Here is a 22,013-nt window from a genome sequence, read left to right on the forward strand (position 1 = left end):
CTGTTCCGTGCTTTCCAGTTATCTTTGCGCCTACCATTTATCTGTGAGGCTGACTTTGTTTTAATTCGGCACACTGTGCGCTTGATTTGTCTTATTTCCGTTGTGTGCGAATTCTGGTCGTTTTCTTCCAACAGATTGTCGTTAACACCAGCAAAAAGTCACACAGATCTACTGGAAATAAAAGAATCCAGGCGTACATGTCACGATATTGTGAAGTTGCTGAAGAAACAATCACGAAAATAGCTCTCACCGAAATGAGCAAATGAATTCAAGCGGCGGCGACAGACTGGACGAAACCTAGCAATGATGACTTTCTGGATGATGCAGTCAATACATAGTTATGACCCATATGACGTATAGATCCGTGAAAGTACTTTTCACTCATGCTTCCAGCGGTAAAAGGCAATCGGAATATTCTCTGCCTATTTTTTGTACCATGCATTCGTCTTCACTGGAAAGAGTTGAGAATGTTCTGGTTGGACCACATGTTGTATGGTCGCATCACTTGAATTTTCATTTGTATCTATTAAAAAGAAATGCAAAACTATATCGTACTTGACTCGTATTTGTTTGAAGCAATTCAAGAAGTGTGGACTGATCCTGGTAATTCATAGATTACGTAAATAATCTATGACTATTTTCAAGTAATAGAGTCCAAACGTGTCTGTTTGTTGTAGAATTGTCGTTTTAACTGCTTGTTTGTAATGTAATTACTGTTTGAGTTATACTTCATTTAAATACATATTTTCAGCGGAAAATCTCAACAATTTGTCATTTCCTCACAAAGGGCGCTGGCCATTTCTTGTTCAGCGTCCGCAATTTGATTTGGAGCTAAGAATAATGCGGTAGCTTATTGGTTTCGTGTAATTGATAGTTACTGAAATAGCACTTAAGGTATCAAAAGAAATTTATAATTTTCGAATCAATACGATGTTGCTAAATGTCAAACAGCAAACATGGATCCAGTTCATGTCAGTGCCACAATCCAGCTCAGTGCCTAAGTCCATGTTAGCACCACAATCCAAGTGGCGAATATTGTCTTCGAATACTATGAATAAATCGCCCTCCTACATGCAAATTGTTAAAAAGGAAATGAAATAATGTGAAACGAAATATGACTTATCTATTTGTGTTCTTATAATGAACCTGTCAGTGCTTTCTACTTTATGATAGTAGTAAAGAACTGGTTTTAAATGTCTGCGTAACATTTGGCAACACAACAATTACTATTATAATACAAGCAATTATATGGTGTTCTTGTGTTGGAAAATATAGCTCTAGGACATGTATCACGCTTTGCACAACAACATCCATACAGTAGGACAAAAGTTAGTGATAAAAGTACATTGTTACGTCAATTCAAAGTAATTTTTTAAAACCATAATAAAAAACTTGCTTGCAAATATTGGCAAGTAATATAAATCTTATTTAAATGAAAATCTTGATTGGCAAATCCACAAAGCCAATGACGCAGTGTAGTCAGTTAATCGTTCCTGAATTTTTCTCTATTTCTACGTAGTGTTAGGGCTATGTTGGAATGGAAAACTATAAAATATAGTCTCTCTCTCTCTCTTATATATATATATATATATATATATATATATATATATATATATATATATATATATATATATATATATATATATATATATATATATATATATATATATATATATATATATATATATATATATATATGTGTGTGTGTGTGTGTGTGTGTGTGTGTGTGTGTACTCTGAGGTGTATGTATATACAGGTTTACTTATTCTTTCATTTCCTTGAAATACATTAAAAATCGTGGTCGTAATTAGCAAAGGTGGATGGACTCTCTTCTGTAAACATATTCAATAAGAAAGGCGATAATGTTGCAAGATGATGACTAGATTTGGGGATGGGGTCTTTCAATCAGTTACCTATAATATGTAATCTATTAGCGCAATAATTGGCTTCATACATAAAATTTCATATCTAAAATTCACTACAGAAGAACTGTGATTGAAAAAAATTATCACGTGACGAAGACTACTTACAGTCAGTAATTTCAAGAAAAGTGACAGAAATCTTCACATTTTAATTTCATCGTTCTTTTTCACTTTGATGTGATAAGGTGAGAATGTTTATTCTCGCAGTTGTCGTAGCTTTACAAATTTAAACTTCTTCGCGAAAATATAAACGAACTGCTATATCTGCCGTCCCGAGGTTGAGACGAAGCTACATTGAACCCAGTTGTGGAACGTTCTCTGGTGAGTTTGGTGAATTCGGATAGCCACATTCTCTGCTGAATACCTCTGGCCAGTTGTTGATAAACTTGACTGACAAAGCAACTATATAGCCGTTGAAGAAAACAAACCTTATGAAGACACATCTGAGTCTCCATGAATAGTTCTTGATTATATCCTTGCTGGCAAAAGTTTGTTTCAGTAAATAAATTACCTCTAGTTTTTTGTGTGTTTTCTTTCTGTTTGGAGTCAGATCAGCATGTATTGTCCCAATAGCAAGGTAGATGTATGCCGATTCTTGCTATATCTCCTCTTCTCCTTTACGCATGCAACTGACATGGGGCTGTTTATATCTTACCGGCATTCAAGACATATTCCATTTGTTTCGGGACAAATTGAAGAGTGAAACAATAAGCTTGTGCTTCTTTGAAGAGAGGTTGCATTACATACTATCCCGAAAAAGACATAAAATCACATTGATCATCTGATATCCATGAAGCCAACAGACAGATCCAGAATGACGTCACAAATCACACACGCACGCACGCACGCACGCACACACATAGAATACAAATCACACTTTCTATTAGTATCTGTATTTATAAGTTGATTTTGCCTCGATGTGCCTTGTTCAAAATTAACAGTTTTGGTGGTCGCATATAGGAGAAACGGCCTGGTTGCTTATCGTCCAGAACAGAAGATCGTCTGCTAGTGATCTTATTGGGAAGTATTTATAAAGGGGTTTAACACTTTAGAAGGATGTCGATTAATCATTCTTGAAATAATATAAAAACGTAATAGAAGTAGAAACTCTAAAAGCTACTTCGAACTAGAATTTGCTGGAGAAACATCATACACAAGAGATAACCAAATTATAGAGATAACCATTATAGAGACCGCTCCGGTGGCCTAGTGGTTAGAGCGTCCGCCTCGGATGCGGGAGATCGTGGGTTCGACCCCCGGCCGAGTCATATCAAAGACTTACAAAAATGGTACTAACAGCTGCCTCGCTAGGCGCTCAGCGTTAAGAGGTTAGTGTTAGGACTGGTCGGCCTGGTGTCAGGATAATGTGACTGGGTGGGACATCATGCTACATTGCTAGACATCACTATAAACTGCTACACTGCAGACATCGTAGCGATATGACTGACAAATTGTTAAAGCTACGTTAAAAATCCAGACCACCACACGAGATAACCAAGTTGTAGAGTTAACCATCTTGTAGAGTTAATCTTTTAACTGACATACTTTAAGCACATACGCACCCCTTTAGAATAAGTCATTCGCAAGTAATACGGCGAATAAGCCTTTCTCGAATAATACGGTGAATAAGGCATTCTCGAGTCATACAGTGAATAAGTCATTCTCGAGTAATACATTCTTGAGTAATACATTCAAGAAATAATTTTTGAGTAATACATTCTCAAATAATACAGTGAATACGTTATTCTCGATTAGTACAGTGAATAATTTATTCTCGAATAATACAGAGAAAAATTAATTATCGAATAATACAGTGAATATGTCATTATCGAGTAATACAGTGAATAAGTTATTCTCGATTAGTATAGTGAATAAGGTATTCTCGAGTAATACAGAAAAAAGTAATTATCGAATAATACAGTGAATATGTCCATATCGAGTAATACAGAGAAAAAGTCATTATCGAGTAATACAAAGAAAAAGTCACTGTCGAATAATACAGTAAATATGTCATTCTTGAGTAAGACAAAGAGAAAGTGATTCTCGAATAAGACAGGTATTCTCAAATAATACGGCGAATAAAACATTCCCTAGTTCAACAGTGAATAATTCGTTCTCGGGCAATTAGGCAAATAAAGAGACGAATTGCAAAGACCACATTTTACTGAAAACTTTACTGAAATAGCAGCATTGCAAAACAACTTAAGCTACATATAACGCCGGGGAAAGATGGTGTACTTAGAGACTTAGAGAAATGATTACAAATCTATTCAATGCGATAATAAAAGAAACAACCCCCCCCCAAAAAAAAAACAGTTATATACCTTGCGACTGGAATGTCGACCTAATTGTACTTGAAGCAACGTGTAAACGTTATCCTAGTAGCTACCGGGATGTATCGTACCTACCTGTGTTGTACAAATTTCGTGAAAAATGTATATCTAATAGATTTAATACAAGAAGCCATTTTCGCTAACCTGGAATCAAAATCCAAAGTCGATATCATATTTTTGTACGTAACGGAAGCGTTTGAGAGTTGAGACCCTATGGCACATTGTGAATTTTCATAAAGATTTGCCTGTTGGAAATTACTGCCAATGTCTTGACTGTTTTAAAGGAATGATACACTAATATCTACAGCATTAGTGATATAAATGACAGGAAACCTGAACTCATACCAATCAGGCTAGGTGTTTGCCAAGAAGGCGTGTTTTCTGTGTTACACTAATTGGTATATGTCAGTGATATATAACTTTGGAAGATTATAACATGAATAACGATAGAGTCAATTACTTCTGGATATCTTGCGTTAGCTGATCATCTCACTCTTAGATTGCGGGTTCGAACCCTGGACGAGTCATACCAAAGACACACACACACACACACACACACACACATACACACATATGTCTGCGGCATAATGTCCCAGTGCTAGACATCACTATAAACTGCCACACTGCAAACATCTTAGCGATATGGCTACAATTGTTAAAGCTACATTACAAATAAAAATAAAAACACACAAATTCAATTAGAGTGCGATCTCCTGCTCATGTCATTTTAAAAGCGGTGGTTGATATTGCTCATTTTTATTCGGTAACTTGCTGTTTTAAAATGAGTCAGAGTAAGAGTTGTGTCATTGTTTTCAAACGGAACGGACAAAAGATTGCAATTTGAAGTGGGTTTGGGTTTTTTAAACGTAGTTTTAACAATTTTTCAGTCATATCGCTACAATGTCTGTACTGTGGCAGTTTATAGCGATGTCTAGCACTGGGGCAGAGATGTAGCATGATGTCCCACCCAGTCACATTATCCTGACATTAGGCCAACCAGTCCAAACACTAACCTCTTATTGCTGAACAGTTTGAAGTGGAAAATTGGTTGAAACATTCCGATTTCCCAATCTACAAAACATGTGGGGCCCCGAGTGGCCGAGTGGTCTAAAGAGCTCTCCGTTACGGATCCTCACCTCTGCGTGGGTTCGAGTCGCGGGCTCGGCCAATGTGGGTATGTGAGAAAGCTTGCCGGTAGCTTCTCGTGGGTCGGCGGTTCTTTCCGGGGTTTTCCCGGGTTCTTCCTCCACCATTAATACTGGCTGCCATGTATAGCCTATCTTGTGCTGAAAAAATGGCGTTAAACACTACAACAACAATGATATGGTATGGAAGCGAATTATGTACGAAAAACGATCAATGAAAATGATAATAATCATTTCACAGAAATATGTTTTAACGATCAATGCTTTAAATAGTTTTTAAAAAAGTACATCCCTGTATTAGAGCAACCATTTCGAGGCAAAGACCACACCCAAACAAAGAGCTTAAACTAGTAACAAAATTAAACCAGATTTCTGGTTACGCCATGCAGATCATTCCTGATGTTACTGTACGTTTGTGAATCTTGTGTTAAAAATGCAAATAACAAGGCACCAATCTTGGTCTCATATTATCAATATCGTTCTCTTATGAAAACTTTTTTCAGCACTTTCTTGGTAGGGAATTCCCGTTCGGCTTGATCAACCGATGTGTACCGTGGTACTCACTTATGTGTTGATTAAAACTGCAACAATAAAAATCCTGATCTGTCGCAGCATAATGCACCTGCAGAGCAGGGTCTGTGTTGTTTTGTTCTACTGCTTACTCCTAACAAACTGCACAGATCCAGATCTGCCGGCACATTATGTGACAGCAGATCAGGGTTTGTGCCGTTTGCAGATTGACTGGTCTTATAGGCGAATAAATTGTTTATAAAAACAAACGAACGACTTGTCTATAGATAACACCGTCCAAATTAGAATAATAAAAACACGTGTCAGCGTTTGTCACATACAAATTACAATATGGATCTTAAAATTGGTGTTTAATGCCTACTGAATTGATTGCTTCATTCGATCCATGTCCTTTTTACAACCACTTACATGGTATGGGATGGTCATTACGTCGGTCGTATTTCTCACTACGAGGAGAGACCGTAGCGGTCGCCTAGCCATTCCTCATTAGTCATACAGCACCACATGACTATACTAATCTAATATAAAAATCAGTATTTTAGTTTATATATGTTTGTATTGATGATTTATATATAAGTGTAAGTCATGTCCACATTGTCTAATCTGTAATTTTTATATATGATGTTATCTAATGGAGGAAATAAAGATGAATGGAAACGCTCAAATATGTATTCTTGGAATCATATGTGATATTACAAACAGATATATTTTATATATTTAGTATGAAACGGCTTTAACCCCCCCCCATTGAAGGAAACCTATTATTATTATTATTATTATTATTATTATTATTATTATTATTATTATTATTATTATTATCATTATAACCATCATCATCTTCATCATCATTATTATTATCGTTATTGTTATCATCTTCATAATCGTCGCCGTTTAAATAAAAAATAGACCGCTCCGGTGACCTAGTGGTTAGAGCGTCCGCCTCGGATGCGGGAGGTCGTGGGTTCGATCCCCAGCCGAGTCATACCAAAGACTTACCCAAAAAAATGGTACTATCAGCTCCCTCGCTTGGCGCTCAGCATTAAGAGGTTAGTGTTAGGGCTGGTCGACCTGGTGTCAGGATAATGTGACTGGGTGGGACATCATGCTGCTTGTCTGCGGCATGATGCCCCAGTGCTAGGCATCACTATAAACTGTCACATCGCAGACATCGCAGCGATATGACTGAAAGCTTTGTTAAAGCTATGTTAAAAATCCAAATCAGACACACATTTTTTAATGACTATTATTATTATTATTATTATTATTATTATTATTATTGGCTAAAAATGAATGGGAAAAAGTACAATAAACAATATAACAAAATTGCTTCGTCTCAAAATAACGTGACGTTAAGCGCCTGAATGACGCTGGACGTTCTTGTGGTGGTGATGGATTCTCATGTTACTTCATTTTTTAGAAGAGGTAAATTAAGTCCATGTGAAACATCAAAATACTGAAAAAAATCTCAACCACTATTTTGGAGAGTGCAGTTAGTCACAGAACTTGCTTTCTGCGTCTTACAAAATATGTATTACGTTTGTCACCATAGTAAATCCGCCCATTTTCGTACACACACGTATTTACTATTTTAAGTTGTTTAGAAGGAGAATATCTATCTATCTATCTATCTATCTATCTATCTATCTATCTATCTATCTATCTATCTATCTATCTATCTATCTATCTATCTATCTACCTACCAACCTACCTATCTATCTATCTATGTATCTATCTATCTATCTATCCACCTATCTATCTATATATCTATCTATCTACCTACCTACCTACCTGTCTGTCTGTCTGTCTGTCTATCTATCTATCTATCTATCTATCTATCTATCTATCTATCTATCTATCTATCTATCTATCTATCTATGCATGGATGCATGTATGTATGTGTAACGTCGCCCTGTTAGTAAGATGGATGGTTAATTGGAATCGGCTGGCGTTATCTAGAGGAAGATCTCCCTCGATATCATAGCCCAGTCGGAATGGAAAGATAGAATTTCAACAGAGAACTGAGCAAGACTATTGGGAAGAAATAATGCAATGCGAGCCCCCGTAGACAAGAAAAATAGCAAATTTAATCAAACAATTAATAACAGCAACTCCAATTCAATTTAAGTTTACAGACTGGAATCTGAACTACGGTACATATCAATTTCCTTTTGAAAATGATAATTTGACATTTGACATGGGTTCCTATCAAGCGGTGATGGTTGGTAGCTCATATGTTTGTTTTCTCAGGACAGCGTTGCAATGCCCTGGTCAAATCTCACTGAGTCATAAATGCTAGCCTTTCAAGTTTTAACACTGGCACGGGGAAAGTGGTGAGAAAAAAAGAAAGGTCGAAGTGACCTTTCACAAAGCCTTTTCTGGTTTAAATGTAATAAAATATCAATGATCGATGCATTAAACTTCAATGTTCAATACAATTCGAAATTAGAGAATTTACAGTACGTATGTATGTATGCATGCATGCATGTATCAATTCTAACGTTCTTCATCATTCGGAATTCTTCATTTCTGCCTCCGATTAAAAAGTGTTCCTGCTAATATGGCTCTATACGAGAACCTTTTGAAATGGCGTATGTACTCAGTTTTAAAATTTACCTAATCTAATGATAGGACTCAAAGGCTTTGCGTGTGCGTGCCCGATCTGGTTGATATTAACATAATTTTAAATTTGCACATCGATATATTTCGTGTTAATACTTCTTATATGAGATATCTATTAAAATACACGTAATCCCATGCCACTCAACCGACAAATTGTAGTATGCATACTTTTTCAAAACACACTCAAACATCACGCCTTTAATATAAATGTACCCATCATTTTGTTTATATTTACGTCATTTCGTGTATCAACCAATCAGAAGCCTTGGTTCTTTCATGTGAACAGGTGGTTTACTCAGTTATTTCCTTCTGGCTCCGTTAATTTCGATCACCAACAAAACTCAGAAGTAGCCATGCTTTTTGTACTAGGAGAGGCATGTATTATAAATATTTGTTTCCATGCTTTCAAAACTGTTTCAGAGGAAATCTATTATCATGGACTATTAATTTTAAGATTCAGCTATGAAATGGGTCCGAATTAATCGAATGATTTCACCTACCGGAAATTACTCTTCATACGTTGGTAAACAACGCCACTGCCTGCATAGACCGTTTGACTACGCTGTCAGCAACGCTTTGAATCATTAATTAGATTATCGTTACGTTGAACTTTAAAAAAAAAATACAATCCCAAAAGCTATATTAAAAATTATATATATCTGCTTAAAATGTCCATATTTTCTGTTACATTTTGCAAATACCTTTTTAAAAAAGGCAACAGAAATAACAGGCCATTCTGCAAGATTGTTGCATACGTCAGCTCGTGGTGCAATATCGTTTCGAAAGAGATATAATGCCATCATGTGATCGGTTTGCAGCTACTGAAAATCGGATTGAATCCCTATATTAATGGGAACAATGGACCATATTCTGTTAAACTTTGAGCAAGGGGTTTAAGATAAAAGTCTATAAATGTCGACATGCTATTATTTTTCTTTCATAGCATAGTTTAGATGTGGATCGATATAATCGATGCATCGATAAATGCAATATTTTCTCTCTGGCGACTGTGTATCATAATAAGAACTCGAACTTTAGATGCGGTCGTAGAGTAGAATGAATATGAACTCATTGATATAAACTGTCATCATTGTTTACTCGGCTAAACAAAGCTAATTATACCATGTATAAAAATTGTCAATCATTTAATGCAAAACCTATATGTACTTTTTCTACATAATCCCTGCACACATTCTTATTTTTCAATTTACATGAATTATAGTCATCAGAATGATTTTTTGAGCCTTAGAGGTCTGGGTTTTTCTTTTAACACCTTTGAATTTTTTTTATTCGTTCCAGTTATTATTTTTTTATCCACCTGATGGTTGTTTGCAAACAATATATGTATTAATAATAAAATTATTTGAGGTATCTAAAAAATGTTCAGTGAAACTATAAAATAAGACATACAGATTATAAATAACTTTGTTTCGGCTCAATTTCCTAATTCGACCTTTTCTACAAAAGATGTATTCAATCACGCAAGCTTTGTTTTACAAGCTTGGTCTCGCATGTATATTTTAGAACATAATTGTGAGCTCGATACGATCGCCATAAATATCGCATCGAAAACATTTATCGTGATACAACATAGCTGTAAAAGTAAGATTTAGAAACATCGGAATCCTTCAAATGTCAGAATGCTGTTAACTTTCGTTCCTTTTTTTTTTTTCTTGATTGGTAAATTTAAATAATATAAATACTCAAGGATAATTTCTGTTTCACGAGGTTTGGAACTAGAGTCAGAGTGTTGAAATACCCAGCAATAAGCTGCAACGGAATTTTACTTCTTTTGCCACCGCTTTATTGTTGTTACTGCTATTTGTCATACATTAAATTCTGCAGTGCATACTATTTCTTGAAAGAGAAGTCACACTATGAAAAAACTTTCGTGTTCGGCGGCATTCTCAACTTCAAGTCGAACTGATCATAAATCGAATATACACTGGTAGCTGCAACTGGAACCTTCTCGAATGACCGACAATTTGCAGACGCACGGACATATTTCTTATTCCAACCTTCTTTGTTAATCCTACGGTCAATCCACCCAAGAGCCAATGTTTTCCAGATAGATTCCTGCGAAGAAATTTTCGAAGAGCAAATGTATGATTTTACTATATATATATATATAACCCCTCAGACTAACCAGCATAAACAAATGTAATATTATATTGATGCTATTATTTTAATCTACCAGATTTTGCATTAAAATATTACAAATTTACATTTTCTAAGAAATGTTAAAGATCGGACAAACTGTCATTTTTACTTAAAGCATTCTTAAATTAAATGCTTAATCAGTATGCTTTGAATGGCGAAATGCTATTTTACATAAATTTCAAAGAAAGAAATACAAACATGGCAAGAAATTACCAAACTTTAACGTATATAGGCAGGTATTTGACTTTCACTGGCAGAAGCTGAATAGCCAATTATCCCCAATTAAAAACCAATCTGGCGTGGGCTAACAGATCTATTGTAGTCCAACGTATCTCTGGGCAGATCAACAAATGTTGATACTGGCTTGTTCAAATTGTTTATACAGCCGGGTAAAACGTTTCAGGCAGATTGGACGGTTCTTTGATAACGTTAATCAGTCTAATATATATATATAGATATATTTCGGGATTCTCCTTGCGGCACTCGCAAATGCATCAGTTTGTGCGTTATATTTCTTGTTTTTTACCACTTTCCAGAAAAATGATCCCTTAATTTTCCAAGTTTTCGTGGATTTATTTCTTGTGTAGGCTGGAAACATTTAAAAAGTGTAGTTTAACCTCACCTGTGCAACGTTGTCTTTTGTTATTGACACTTTGATAACAAATCTTCGTCACGGCACAGGATGTTTTCTGAGAAGTTCCAAATGTTTGAATCTATTATGTGTGGGCATTTTTCTTTCGGTAACAAATATAACTTATGGTCAATTATCTGTGTACCAGTTTAATCACTTTTAGTGTGGACATGGTGATGTGTATTGGATATTAAAAAGCTATCACTGCAAGAATAATGGTTTTACCTTGGGCAAAAGCTTAATTCACCTATCGACGAAAAGGTGTCGTGTATCATTTTATTCCTGGTTAAATATACAGTCACGCAAGAAGTTTCAATGGCTTATATCCATGAACGATGGCAGATTTGCATTTCATTTTTCAGATAGGCTTTGTTATTTGGATTATCTTCGTACTTCAAGTCAATTGTACTTGGTGGTAAGTAAAAAGTCTGTCTTTGTTCCCCTTTTTGTTCAAGTTCATTTAAAATTTAGTTTATAACTTTCGCTTTGGCATGTTCGTGTTCATTAATAACAATTATAAGTATACCTCGGGAAAAAATGCACAAAAATAAATAAAAAAAAGAATAAAAACAGCATCAACAATTTCATAAAGTGGAATATTCATCAAATAGAAAAAGAAAGAAAATGTTGAAATCTAAATCTAAAATATGTTGAAATCTAAACCTAAAATGCACTCTCTGTTGGGATCACGCAATCTGTAATAAATGAATCTATCAGTAGTCACAGAAGATTTCTGGGGAAATCTGGATACTTCTGATGGGTGGGTTGGGGGTGCAGCTTTTTACCCAAGATGTAAACAGTATTAAGATAGCTTGTCATTAGTCCTGTTTTCGGAAAAATGGTAATGTTTAGTATGAACGTAGAAATGTATTTTTTACACGACTAATGACATTATTGTATTTAAATGTGTAAGAAAATATCGAAAGACTGAGTAAATGGATTGATCTCTATCAAAATATAGTTAATGACACCTCCATTTGACTTATAAACTATTCTATCGGAATCCCAACAGTAATCGATAATCTAATTTTAAAAAAATTAATTTGCACCGCAAACCTGCAAAAGAGACCAAAGTTGTATACATGTCAGAAGCAGTCGCAAGTGTGATCAGCTCACAGTTCCTGTCACATGGGCAAAATTGAATCTTTCGATGAGTACGATTTTCTAACACCCTTTTATTACACTTTTATTTGATCACTCTAAAAATGTGTTATTTGACTACTCATTCAATGATTGATTCAATGACTGATTAGTACATATCAACAAACTAAAGAATAATAGTGCCATCAGAATTGCAGTAAAGATTATTATTATTTTTCAAGTAGTCTGGTATATTTTTTTATACATACATACATGTATACATACATACATACATACATACATACATACATACATACATACATATATAGAGAGAGAGAGAGAGAAAAAAAGAGAGAGAGATGAATATGTTAACTGATATGTAGGTTGGTAACTGAGATTTGTTATTCTTTTGACTTCAACTTGATTTTAAAAGACATTACATCACAAATGGAAGATGATTCTAGATATGAACAGCTCTTAATAATAATAATAGTAGTAATAATAATAATAATAATAATAATAATAATAATAATAATAATAATAATAATAATAATAGTAGTAGTAATAATAATAATAATAATAATAATAATAATAATAATAATAATGATGATAATAATAATAATAATAATAATAATAATAATAATAGTAATAATAATAATAAGTGGTAGTAATAGAAGTGAATATGTATCATGGATGTAACATTTTCAAAACAAAGGTTGCCATATCAGCGCGTTTTTCATTTTTTTTTTTAGCAGATCAGAAATAATAATTGAAATTTCCTTTCACTAAACACGAGTCTTGAATTTCTCACAACTTTGCACCACCTTGCGATGTTCTAATTTGATGCATATAATTTAATAAACAATTTGTGGAAACAAGATGTTTGCTTCAGAAGTTTGTTTTTTAATTTATTTATTTGGATCGCTGTTGTAGAATTTGCGTAGTTCAAGATCATTTCACCCTCAACAAATTAAACGGACTCAGAAGAAAAGATGTTGTGATTGAAATTGAAGTTTGAAGGCCCCAAAACACTTTATATAAATTTATTCTTATTAAAAGTTCGGGAACAAACAATGTCTGGTTATCTAGTAATAATGGAGAGGTTTTAGTGCTATAACATTTTCATTTTAGATTTTGTTTTGATAAGAGAGAGAGAGAGAGAGAGAGAGAGAGAGAGAGAGATTGCTTTGCCTGATTTGCTTTACCCATTATATATTAATTACACGATAAAATAAAATTACTTAATGGTTTTTATTCGTCATTAATTTATAATACATTGCGTCCATCTTAAGATTAAAATAATTTAAAAGCCTTTTATCGCAATAGGAAACGACTTTATCGAGTTTGATTTATTTCGAATATTTATGTTTAAAAGTGCATTATGGAAGTTTTGGTTGAATTTATTTATTATTCTTCCGTTCCTGTCCAGACCATTTGATTTATTATTCTTGCGTTCCTGACCAGACCATTTTTGTTGTTCTTAAAGAACTATACTGCATAGTGTACACATTGCTGCGTTTAAAGGAAAAACACTCACAAAGATAGCGTATTACTTGCACGTGCTATGTATGCGGAAGTTGCGCATAACTAACAGATCGGGCTAAATAAAGAATTAGTGAAGGGAATTTGCAATAGATCATGCTAAGAAGAGTAATCTGGTGGAAATTTAAGAAACTGAAAAGACTAATATTATACCCACAGGCAATAGGGGAATAGAGACAAAAAGAAAGAAAACGTCCATGTTAATAGTTGTGGGGACGAATTACGAAACTACTGTTCCAGGACCAGTCTTTGGATAAGGCCAGCAAGGCGGTTGCATCCGGATGGCCCCGTTGCCCGAGTGGCGCCTTGACCTAAAAAACTGCAGTGGACTATGTTGATCATCTTGCTTTGGATTAGAGTATTTTCTAAATCTTACATGGTGTAAGTCAGGAAGAGAAAATAATCAAATATCTAATTTGGATCAAAATTATCGACAATAAGTCTTCAAAAATAAACTGCAGTACTTTGACATGGCAGATGGACTACTCTCCTTTAAAGTGTCACCCATAACCTCCTAACATAATCTTGCGCCATGTCTACTGTATGTACTCCGTTGTAAGTCTAATCCAATTGCAAACGACACAGACCCACATCTGCTGTCGCAAAATGCGCCGGTAGATCTGCATCTATGCAGTTTGTTACGAGTTTTCAGTTAAACAATATAGACCCTGATCTACTGCAGCATTAAGCGGCGGCAGATCAGGGTCTATGCTGTTTACATCGAGACTCAACATTCAAGCGCGCACAGACGGCACTTGATATTTTGCAGTTCTCATCTCTCATTCGCGAACCGGTATAGCAAAGGTTAGAATGAAGATATATTTTCAAGTTAAATGTTTATACCCAGGTAAAGGGAAAGACATTGATTTCTCCTTCTCTTCCACGATTACTGCCAGATGTTGACGTCCACACACTTCTTCGACATTTAGAGGAATATGTGATAGTCTCATAGCTTGTAATATGGTCTGAAGAAAATATAGGCTTAGCTTTGTCTCATATTTTAATACGTTCTTGTTGGACACCTTACAATCTCTAGATCCTTTCCCTTTCTTCTGCACCAAAATACTCGTAATTTAAATGACTGCTCAGTCAATACACCTATACAGTAATGTACGGGATGGTCGTCTCTTTCTTGACTGAAGTTGCACATAAACCACCCTCAATCAAGGGAAGTTAAGCAATCGGCAATTTCAGACAATTTAATTGATTTTTGCGGTAAACGGGAATTCAGTGGGAGTAAATTTTACCGGAGTAACGGATTTTTAATTTACACATAATTTTCTTCTAAAAGCAGAAACATTGTACTTACTCAAGCTTGTATTTCTTCTTATTTCCATATCTGATCTTTTAAAAATGTTAACTTATTTCGTTCAGCAGCCGCCAAAGCGATATAGTTAAGCATGTGTTACTTATGTAAGTTTGTTTATTTTGTTTTTCTATCTGTTTCTTTGTCAGAAACTATCATGCTTTATTGACATATTTCCGACAAAAGTCGACATCGAAACAAACATTATGAAAAAAATCATCACGCACTAGTCAAATTATGTAACCTAACTTGACTCATTAATTAGATTTCTTATGATAACACAATGGGCGTGCATTGCCATTTCGATGGAAATATAGTAGTTTTGGGGGTAACTTAGAATGTAGAATAGCGACGGTTGCTACAAGTGCAATTATGTTTGTGGCTTACTGGAGACACGCAAGCCCAAAGATTCAGCTCTCCTTCTCGACTACTGTGTCAGCATTTCTTCGTCGCGATTCTGATTGCCGTACTGGTATACTATTTTTTTACCTTGCTTACAATGAGTCCAATGTTTCTGAACTGCAGTTTGTAATCGGCAACCACTAGTTGTTGTGAGACCCTGTAGTTTATACATGATACTTATAGCCCTAAAGACATGACTATTCTACCACTCTGCGCCATTTTCGCTAAATAAGCGAATCTGCTATCTGGCGAGTTACTATCTGTTTACGGCTCCGATGGCCTAAGCGGTTAGAGCGTCTACCTCGAATGCGGGAGGACGCGTGTTCGAACCTCGGTCCAGCCATAACAGAGACTTACAAAAACGATACTAGTATCTGCCTCGCTTGGTGATCAGTATTAAGAGCATAGTGTTAGGTCTAGTCGACCTGGTGTCAGGATAATGTGACTGGGTGTGATACGATGCTACATGTCTGCGGCATGATACCCCAGTGCTAGACATCACTATAAATTGCCTCATTGAAGACATCGTAATGATATGACTAGAAACTTGTTAAAGCTATGTTAGAAATCCAGATCTCACACACACACACTATCCACACCTACACCGAGGTCACATCTGTATGTTAAGAGCAACAAATTAGTTCCAAACACGAGGCCCCATTACCGTTGATTTTCACAGCTACATTACTGTTAATTTTCACGACTTACTGAAGTCAATATAATACAGATCTTTGAAGTAATTTTAAACTAAGCACAAGTCTTTTATTTTTTTTAAAACTGTTAATATGTGTTTTTGCAAAGCGTGCAAAAGCCATGCGTTTTGGATCGCTTCCGTTGTCAAATCTTCATTTTCGGAGGAGCGTACTTTTGCACTTTGTATAGCTGTTCAGTTTCGGAGGTAAGTAGATCTTGCATGTTGTTCGCAATCCCATAATGCCTAAATAGAAGTGATCGGTTAACCACCCACACCCCCGGAACTTGTTAAGTTTGCTATTCTACACTATGCATTATTGTAAACTGTTATACACTATGTATTATCGTAAACTGTTCTACACTAATTATTATGGTGGCGCTCTACAGTTTCATATTTTGCATAGGGTTAGGATTTCAAAGAAAAAGAATTTCCCCAGCTTTCCTCACTGGTTATACTGGATATTTAAAAAAGACCTTATATATCTTAGGTATAATTCAAAGAACCTTTAATTCCCTTTATTTTGGTATATGATTGATGGGTGTAATATGGGTTATAGAGTATACAGCTTGGCCTTACTCCAGATGTGCACCTTTCAAAAAAGTGCTAGCTGCACTTGGTCATTTTCACTTCCTGAACTTCAGAGGTAAATTTTATAAAAAAGAGCCGATAACTTGTTTTACATTTTATATACTTGGTAATTCATTCATTGCACTTTCAGAAGGTGGTATTGTCTAGTCTGGCAAAATTCATTTTCCCTATTTTAGTAGCTGCCTTGGATAGTGTACTTTAGACAAATTCTGGCTGATTTTTTAGCACAAGGGAGCATTCATTTTAGTTAGCAGTGTGTTTAAATCATGTACAATTTCCAAAAGTACAATATCCACAGAAATATCATCCACATTATACTAATGTAGCATAGAGGTATGCCACCATTCTCTCCATTGTGCATGTTTTAAATGCAAACAGCTTCACCTTACATACGTCACTCTCTCAAAAGTACATAATAACTGGTGAGCGCCCCCTATCGTGATATGTTCTACACTAAGTATTATCGTGACTGGATTCTTCGTTGTAATTCTGCTGTCAGGGTCCATGCCTCACATGAGTACAAAAAGACTGAGATGACTAGAGCTCGCAATAGTCTGATTTTTGTTTTCAGACAGATATTCTTGTCTCTCCAGATGGGTCTTAGCTTTGACATAGCTGCCATTGTTTGTGCTGCTCTTGACAAAATTTCTGCTCTTGATCCCTCTTCAGTGATTATGGAACCAAGATATCTGAACTGGCTCACTGTTTCCAGTTCATGTCCTCTGACTTTAATCTTGGCTGAGATTTGTTTGCCACTATTTGTCATCAGTTTTGTCTTCTCAGCGCTTATCTCGATGTCAAATCTGGAAGATGTTTCATCCAGGTTCTTCACTAAGGTGGCTAGCTCGTCTTCACTGCCTGCCAGCCCATCAATGTCGTCTGCAAAGCGGAGGTTGGTGATGTTACGCCCTCCAATGCTGACTGTCCCACAGTGGTTTTCCAGGGCTTCCCTCATGATGCGCTCTAAGTAGAAGTTGAAAAGCGTGGGTGACAGGAGACAGCCTTGACGCACTCCCACTGTTGTCTGGAACCAGTCCCCCACATCACCTTGGGCAATTACTGCACTGGTAGCCTTGGCATACAGCTGCTTGATGGTATTGGTTAACTTTTGACCCATGTTATACTTCTTCACTGTGGCCCACAATGCCTCATGCCACACTCTGTCAAAGGCCTTTTTGAAATCTATGAACACACGCTGTCTTGTTGGTGTTGCGAGTACCTTTCGCACAGAACCCTGAGATTGAATATTTGTTCTGTTGTGCTTCTTCCACTCCGGAACCCGGCCTGTTCTTCAGCGATTATTTCTTCTGCTTGTGTTTTCAGTCTGTTCAAGATGATCTTCAGCATTACCTTACTAGCATGGCTGATCAAACTGATAGTTCTGTAATTTTGGCACAGCTGTAGATTGCCCTTTTTGGGAAGTGTTATTATCAGTGACTGGGTCCATTGTGTTGGCCATTCACCTGTCTGCCAGATCCTGTTGCAGATTTTTGTTAGTAGCTCTTTCACTGATTCTCCCCCATTTTTGATAAGTTCAGCTGGGATGATGTCTACTCCAGATGCCTTCCCATTCTTCAGTGCTCTTATTGCTGACTCCACCTCTTCTTTGAGAATGAGGAAGTCATCATCATTTGAGGAGTTTGGAACTTCAAGCACCTCTGGGTCTCCTGTGGACTGATGGTTGTAGAGTTCTTTGCAATACTCAGTCCATCTTTCTGCAGTGTCACTCGCTTCTGTGAGTCATTTTCCATTTTTGTCTTGAATGGTACTGACTCTTGGTTGTTTCTGTCTGGTGAGGTCTTTCACAATTTGGAATGCCTTGAAATGAGATGCTACAGAACCATCGTTGGCATCTCTTACATGGACCACATCACAAATGAAGAAGTGCGTAACACCATCAGGCGCGAAGTAGGCCAATATGAGAACCTCCTCACCACCGTCAAAAAGAGAAAGCTGAAATGGTATGGCCATGTCACTAGAGCCAACAGTCTATCCACAACAGTCCTGCAGGGCAGCGTCCAGGGTGGCAGAAGGAGAGGTAGACAGAGAAAAAAGTGGACTGACAACATCACAGAATGGACCAGGAAAAGTTTTGCGGAGACACAGGCATTGGCACATGATAGAGACAAGTGGAGGGAACTGGTCAGATGTTCAGCAGCACAGTGCCTCAACGACCACACTAGGTCATGAGACTGATGATGATGATGATGATGATGAAGTATTATTGTAAACTGTTCTTCGCCACGTATTATCAACGATACCTGTTTGTGATGATGGTATATGAACTAATATTACTTTTTTGTCATTTACCACTTTTACTACTTCCAACATTAACACCACCACAACTACAACTCCGTAAAATACCACTGCTAACACAACGACACTGCAACTACTATTACCTCTTCCTTCTTTTCCTACACCTCCAACCTCCAACACAACATCCATTAAATGACCATCTCCTAAACCATCAACAATTATTGTTCAGGAATCAATTGCGAACCTTTTCCTGTCTTTTTTGTTGTTGTTTTATCTTATAGAAATAAATCAATTTTTGTCAGAAAAGGGACCAACCCTTCTGAGTACTACAGAATCACACAGTAAACGAAAGCGAGGAACAAGGTAAATACAGTTAGGGGCCATGCATACGTTGATTGCGGGGGGAAAAATAAATACGAGAATTCCTTGAACATAAATGAATAGTCGCATATGGTTATTTGCCATTCATTTTGCATTTTTTTTTTGGTAGAACAGCTTAAAAAGATCGCTAAAATACATTAGTATTATGCAGGCTAATCGTAGTAAGTTGCAAAGTGAAACGTGAGAGTTGAGGTGACATTTACAGTTCCATTCATAATTTTATGACATCATGTCAGTGAAAGAATGAAAGAATGGGTGGTTAATCAAATACTGAAATGTCGTCTGTTAATTTGTAATTGTTCTGCTCAAAGTTACGATAACATCAGCAATATCCGGAATTTCACGTTTCTGTGGTAAAAATAGACTTAATGTTGTAATGGTCGAATACATATTCTATAAATCTTTCGGAAAAACTAAACAGAAAATTGTACTGAATGTCGCATGTCCATTTCGAATCGTTGCTGAAGTCGTTATAAATTACATACATACATACATACATACATACATACATACATACATACATACATACATACATACATACATGCATGCATGCATGCATGCATGCATGCATACACACGACCGCTCCGGTGGCCTTGTGGTTAGAGCGTCAGCTCGGATGCGGGAGGTCGTGGGTTCGATCCCCGGCCGAGTCATACCAAAGACTTACAAAATTGGTACTAACAGCTCCCTCGCTTGGCGCTCAGCATTAAGAAGTTAGTATTAGGACTGGTCGGCCTGGTGTCAGGATAACGTGACTGGGTGGGACATCATACTATATGTCTGCGGCATGATGCCCCGGTGCTAGACATCACTATGAACTGACACATTGCAGACATCGTAGCGATATGACTGAACAATCGTTAAAGCTACGTTAAAAAATCCAAATCACATCACATCTATTCAGTGTCACATGCAATATTTTTACCCAGGATGTAAATTTCAAAATCCACACTGATAATGCCTAGCCAACTGGGGCGTTACCTTGTATCCATCGAATCAGTGCCTTTTTCCTCATTGTAACTGAATCAATGTTTCTTTCCTAGAATTGTGTTACCCTTTGATAATTCGTTTCATGCAAGAATATTTAGTTAGACATCACTATAATCTGCCACATTGCAGACATCGTAGCGATAGGAATGAAAAATTGTTAAAGCTACAATAAAATTTCAAATCACAACACAACACAACACATCACTCTCTCTCTCTCTCTCTCTCTCTCTCTCTCTCTCTCTCTCTCTCTCTCACACACACACACACACACACATATATATATCAAAATCAATTCCAATGTATAAAGTTTATGCGCTGGTATTTCATATGTATTTAAATTTAGAGAATAGATCTTTATTTATCTAGTCTGAGATATTAAAATGTTCTCTCTCTCTCTCTCTCTCACACACACACAACCACCCACCCACCCACACATTAATTATACGAGGTCAAAGAATGCCGAATTCACTACTACTCTTTTGTTATGAACCGTGGTTTATTGGATGCTATTAACATATGCAAGGCGTTTCATTTAGACATCATCATCCAAATCGGAATAAATATTTGTTACTACAAAGATCGTGTTGTAAAAGTCATTTCAGGGAATGAGATTGAAATTCATTCTTTTTAAGATAAAATGTGATAGTATCGAATCTTAATAAGAATAAATGGTAATTCTCATTTAAATATAGACATCGCGTAGGTCCCGTAAAAGGATTGAAACATTCTAATAATGGTCTCCATATTTTTTCCGCGCGCTTCAGCCTAATTTGTCGACCGTCTAATGGCGTAGAAAGATAGCTGGTACCATGGTATAATTTGAAATGGAAGGAATTACCCGCATTCTATAAAGATATACATCTTGACATATCAACAAGGAAGTGCATTTGTGTTAAAAATGCAATTTCTTTTGACACTTTCGACTACTGCAACCCACACCTCCCACTATGCAAGCCTAATATGCGGCCCAGAACTGAGATTAATATCTATTAAAAAGGTGGGGGATAAAAGTGGGTGCATTAGGACCAGCATCACTATACAAAGGTTATAAGTAATGACACTGTAGCTAAAACTCGGTATTGGGAATAATACATGCTATCCCAGCAAGGATATAAGAAATGCAGAAATGGCTGCTTCCATTCGGAATCTCTTCGCTTGCAATCATATAATAAGCACATCATCCGCACATTAACTTGATCTAGATGCTGTATCGCATTTTATTTCTTAGCGAAAGGATATCGGATCAAGTCCGATCCTTGGGGTATGGCTAGATCATATCTCCTCCATTAGCAAACTTAACACGATACAAGCATCCAGATCGAGTAACTGTATTATTATTATTAGTAACCTGCATGTATTTGCTCTCATAATTTGGAACCGTCACTGTTTCACAATTCTAGAAAAAGCCGTGAGCCGGATGTTTTGGCAGACGT

At 36.2% G+C, this 22,013-nt stretch overlaps 1 protein-coding gene across 3 annotated transcripts in view; it reads left to right on the forward strand.

The window, feature by feature from the left end:
* The window catches only part of LOC149787991 (protein Wnt-2b-A-like), a 100,436-nt gene that overhangs the window by 49,371 nt on the left and 29,052 nt on the right, over positions 1-22,013 (forward strand). The window contains exon 1 of one of the 3 annotated variants that reach the window (XM_089974275.1): positions 11,464-11,756. The exons of the other annotated variants lie outside the window; for them this stretch is intronic. Within the exon in view, the coding sequence (XP_089830401.1) occupies positions 11,677-11,756 (80 nt within the window). The 5' untranslated portion in view covers positions 11,464-11,676. Of the gene's footprint in view, positions 1-11,463; positions 11,757-22,013 lie in introns of those variants that run through there. 3 annotated transcript variants of the gene reach the window in all.

Source organism: Sinohyriopsis cumingii, chromosome 11 (genome assembly GCF_028554795.1).
Source record: "Sinohyriopsis cumingii isolate HCF-2022 chromosome 11, ASM2855479v2, whole genome shotgun sequence".
NCBI lineage: Eukaryota > Metazoa > Mollusca > Bivalvia > Unionida > Unionidae > Sinohyriopsis > Sinohyriopsis cumingii.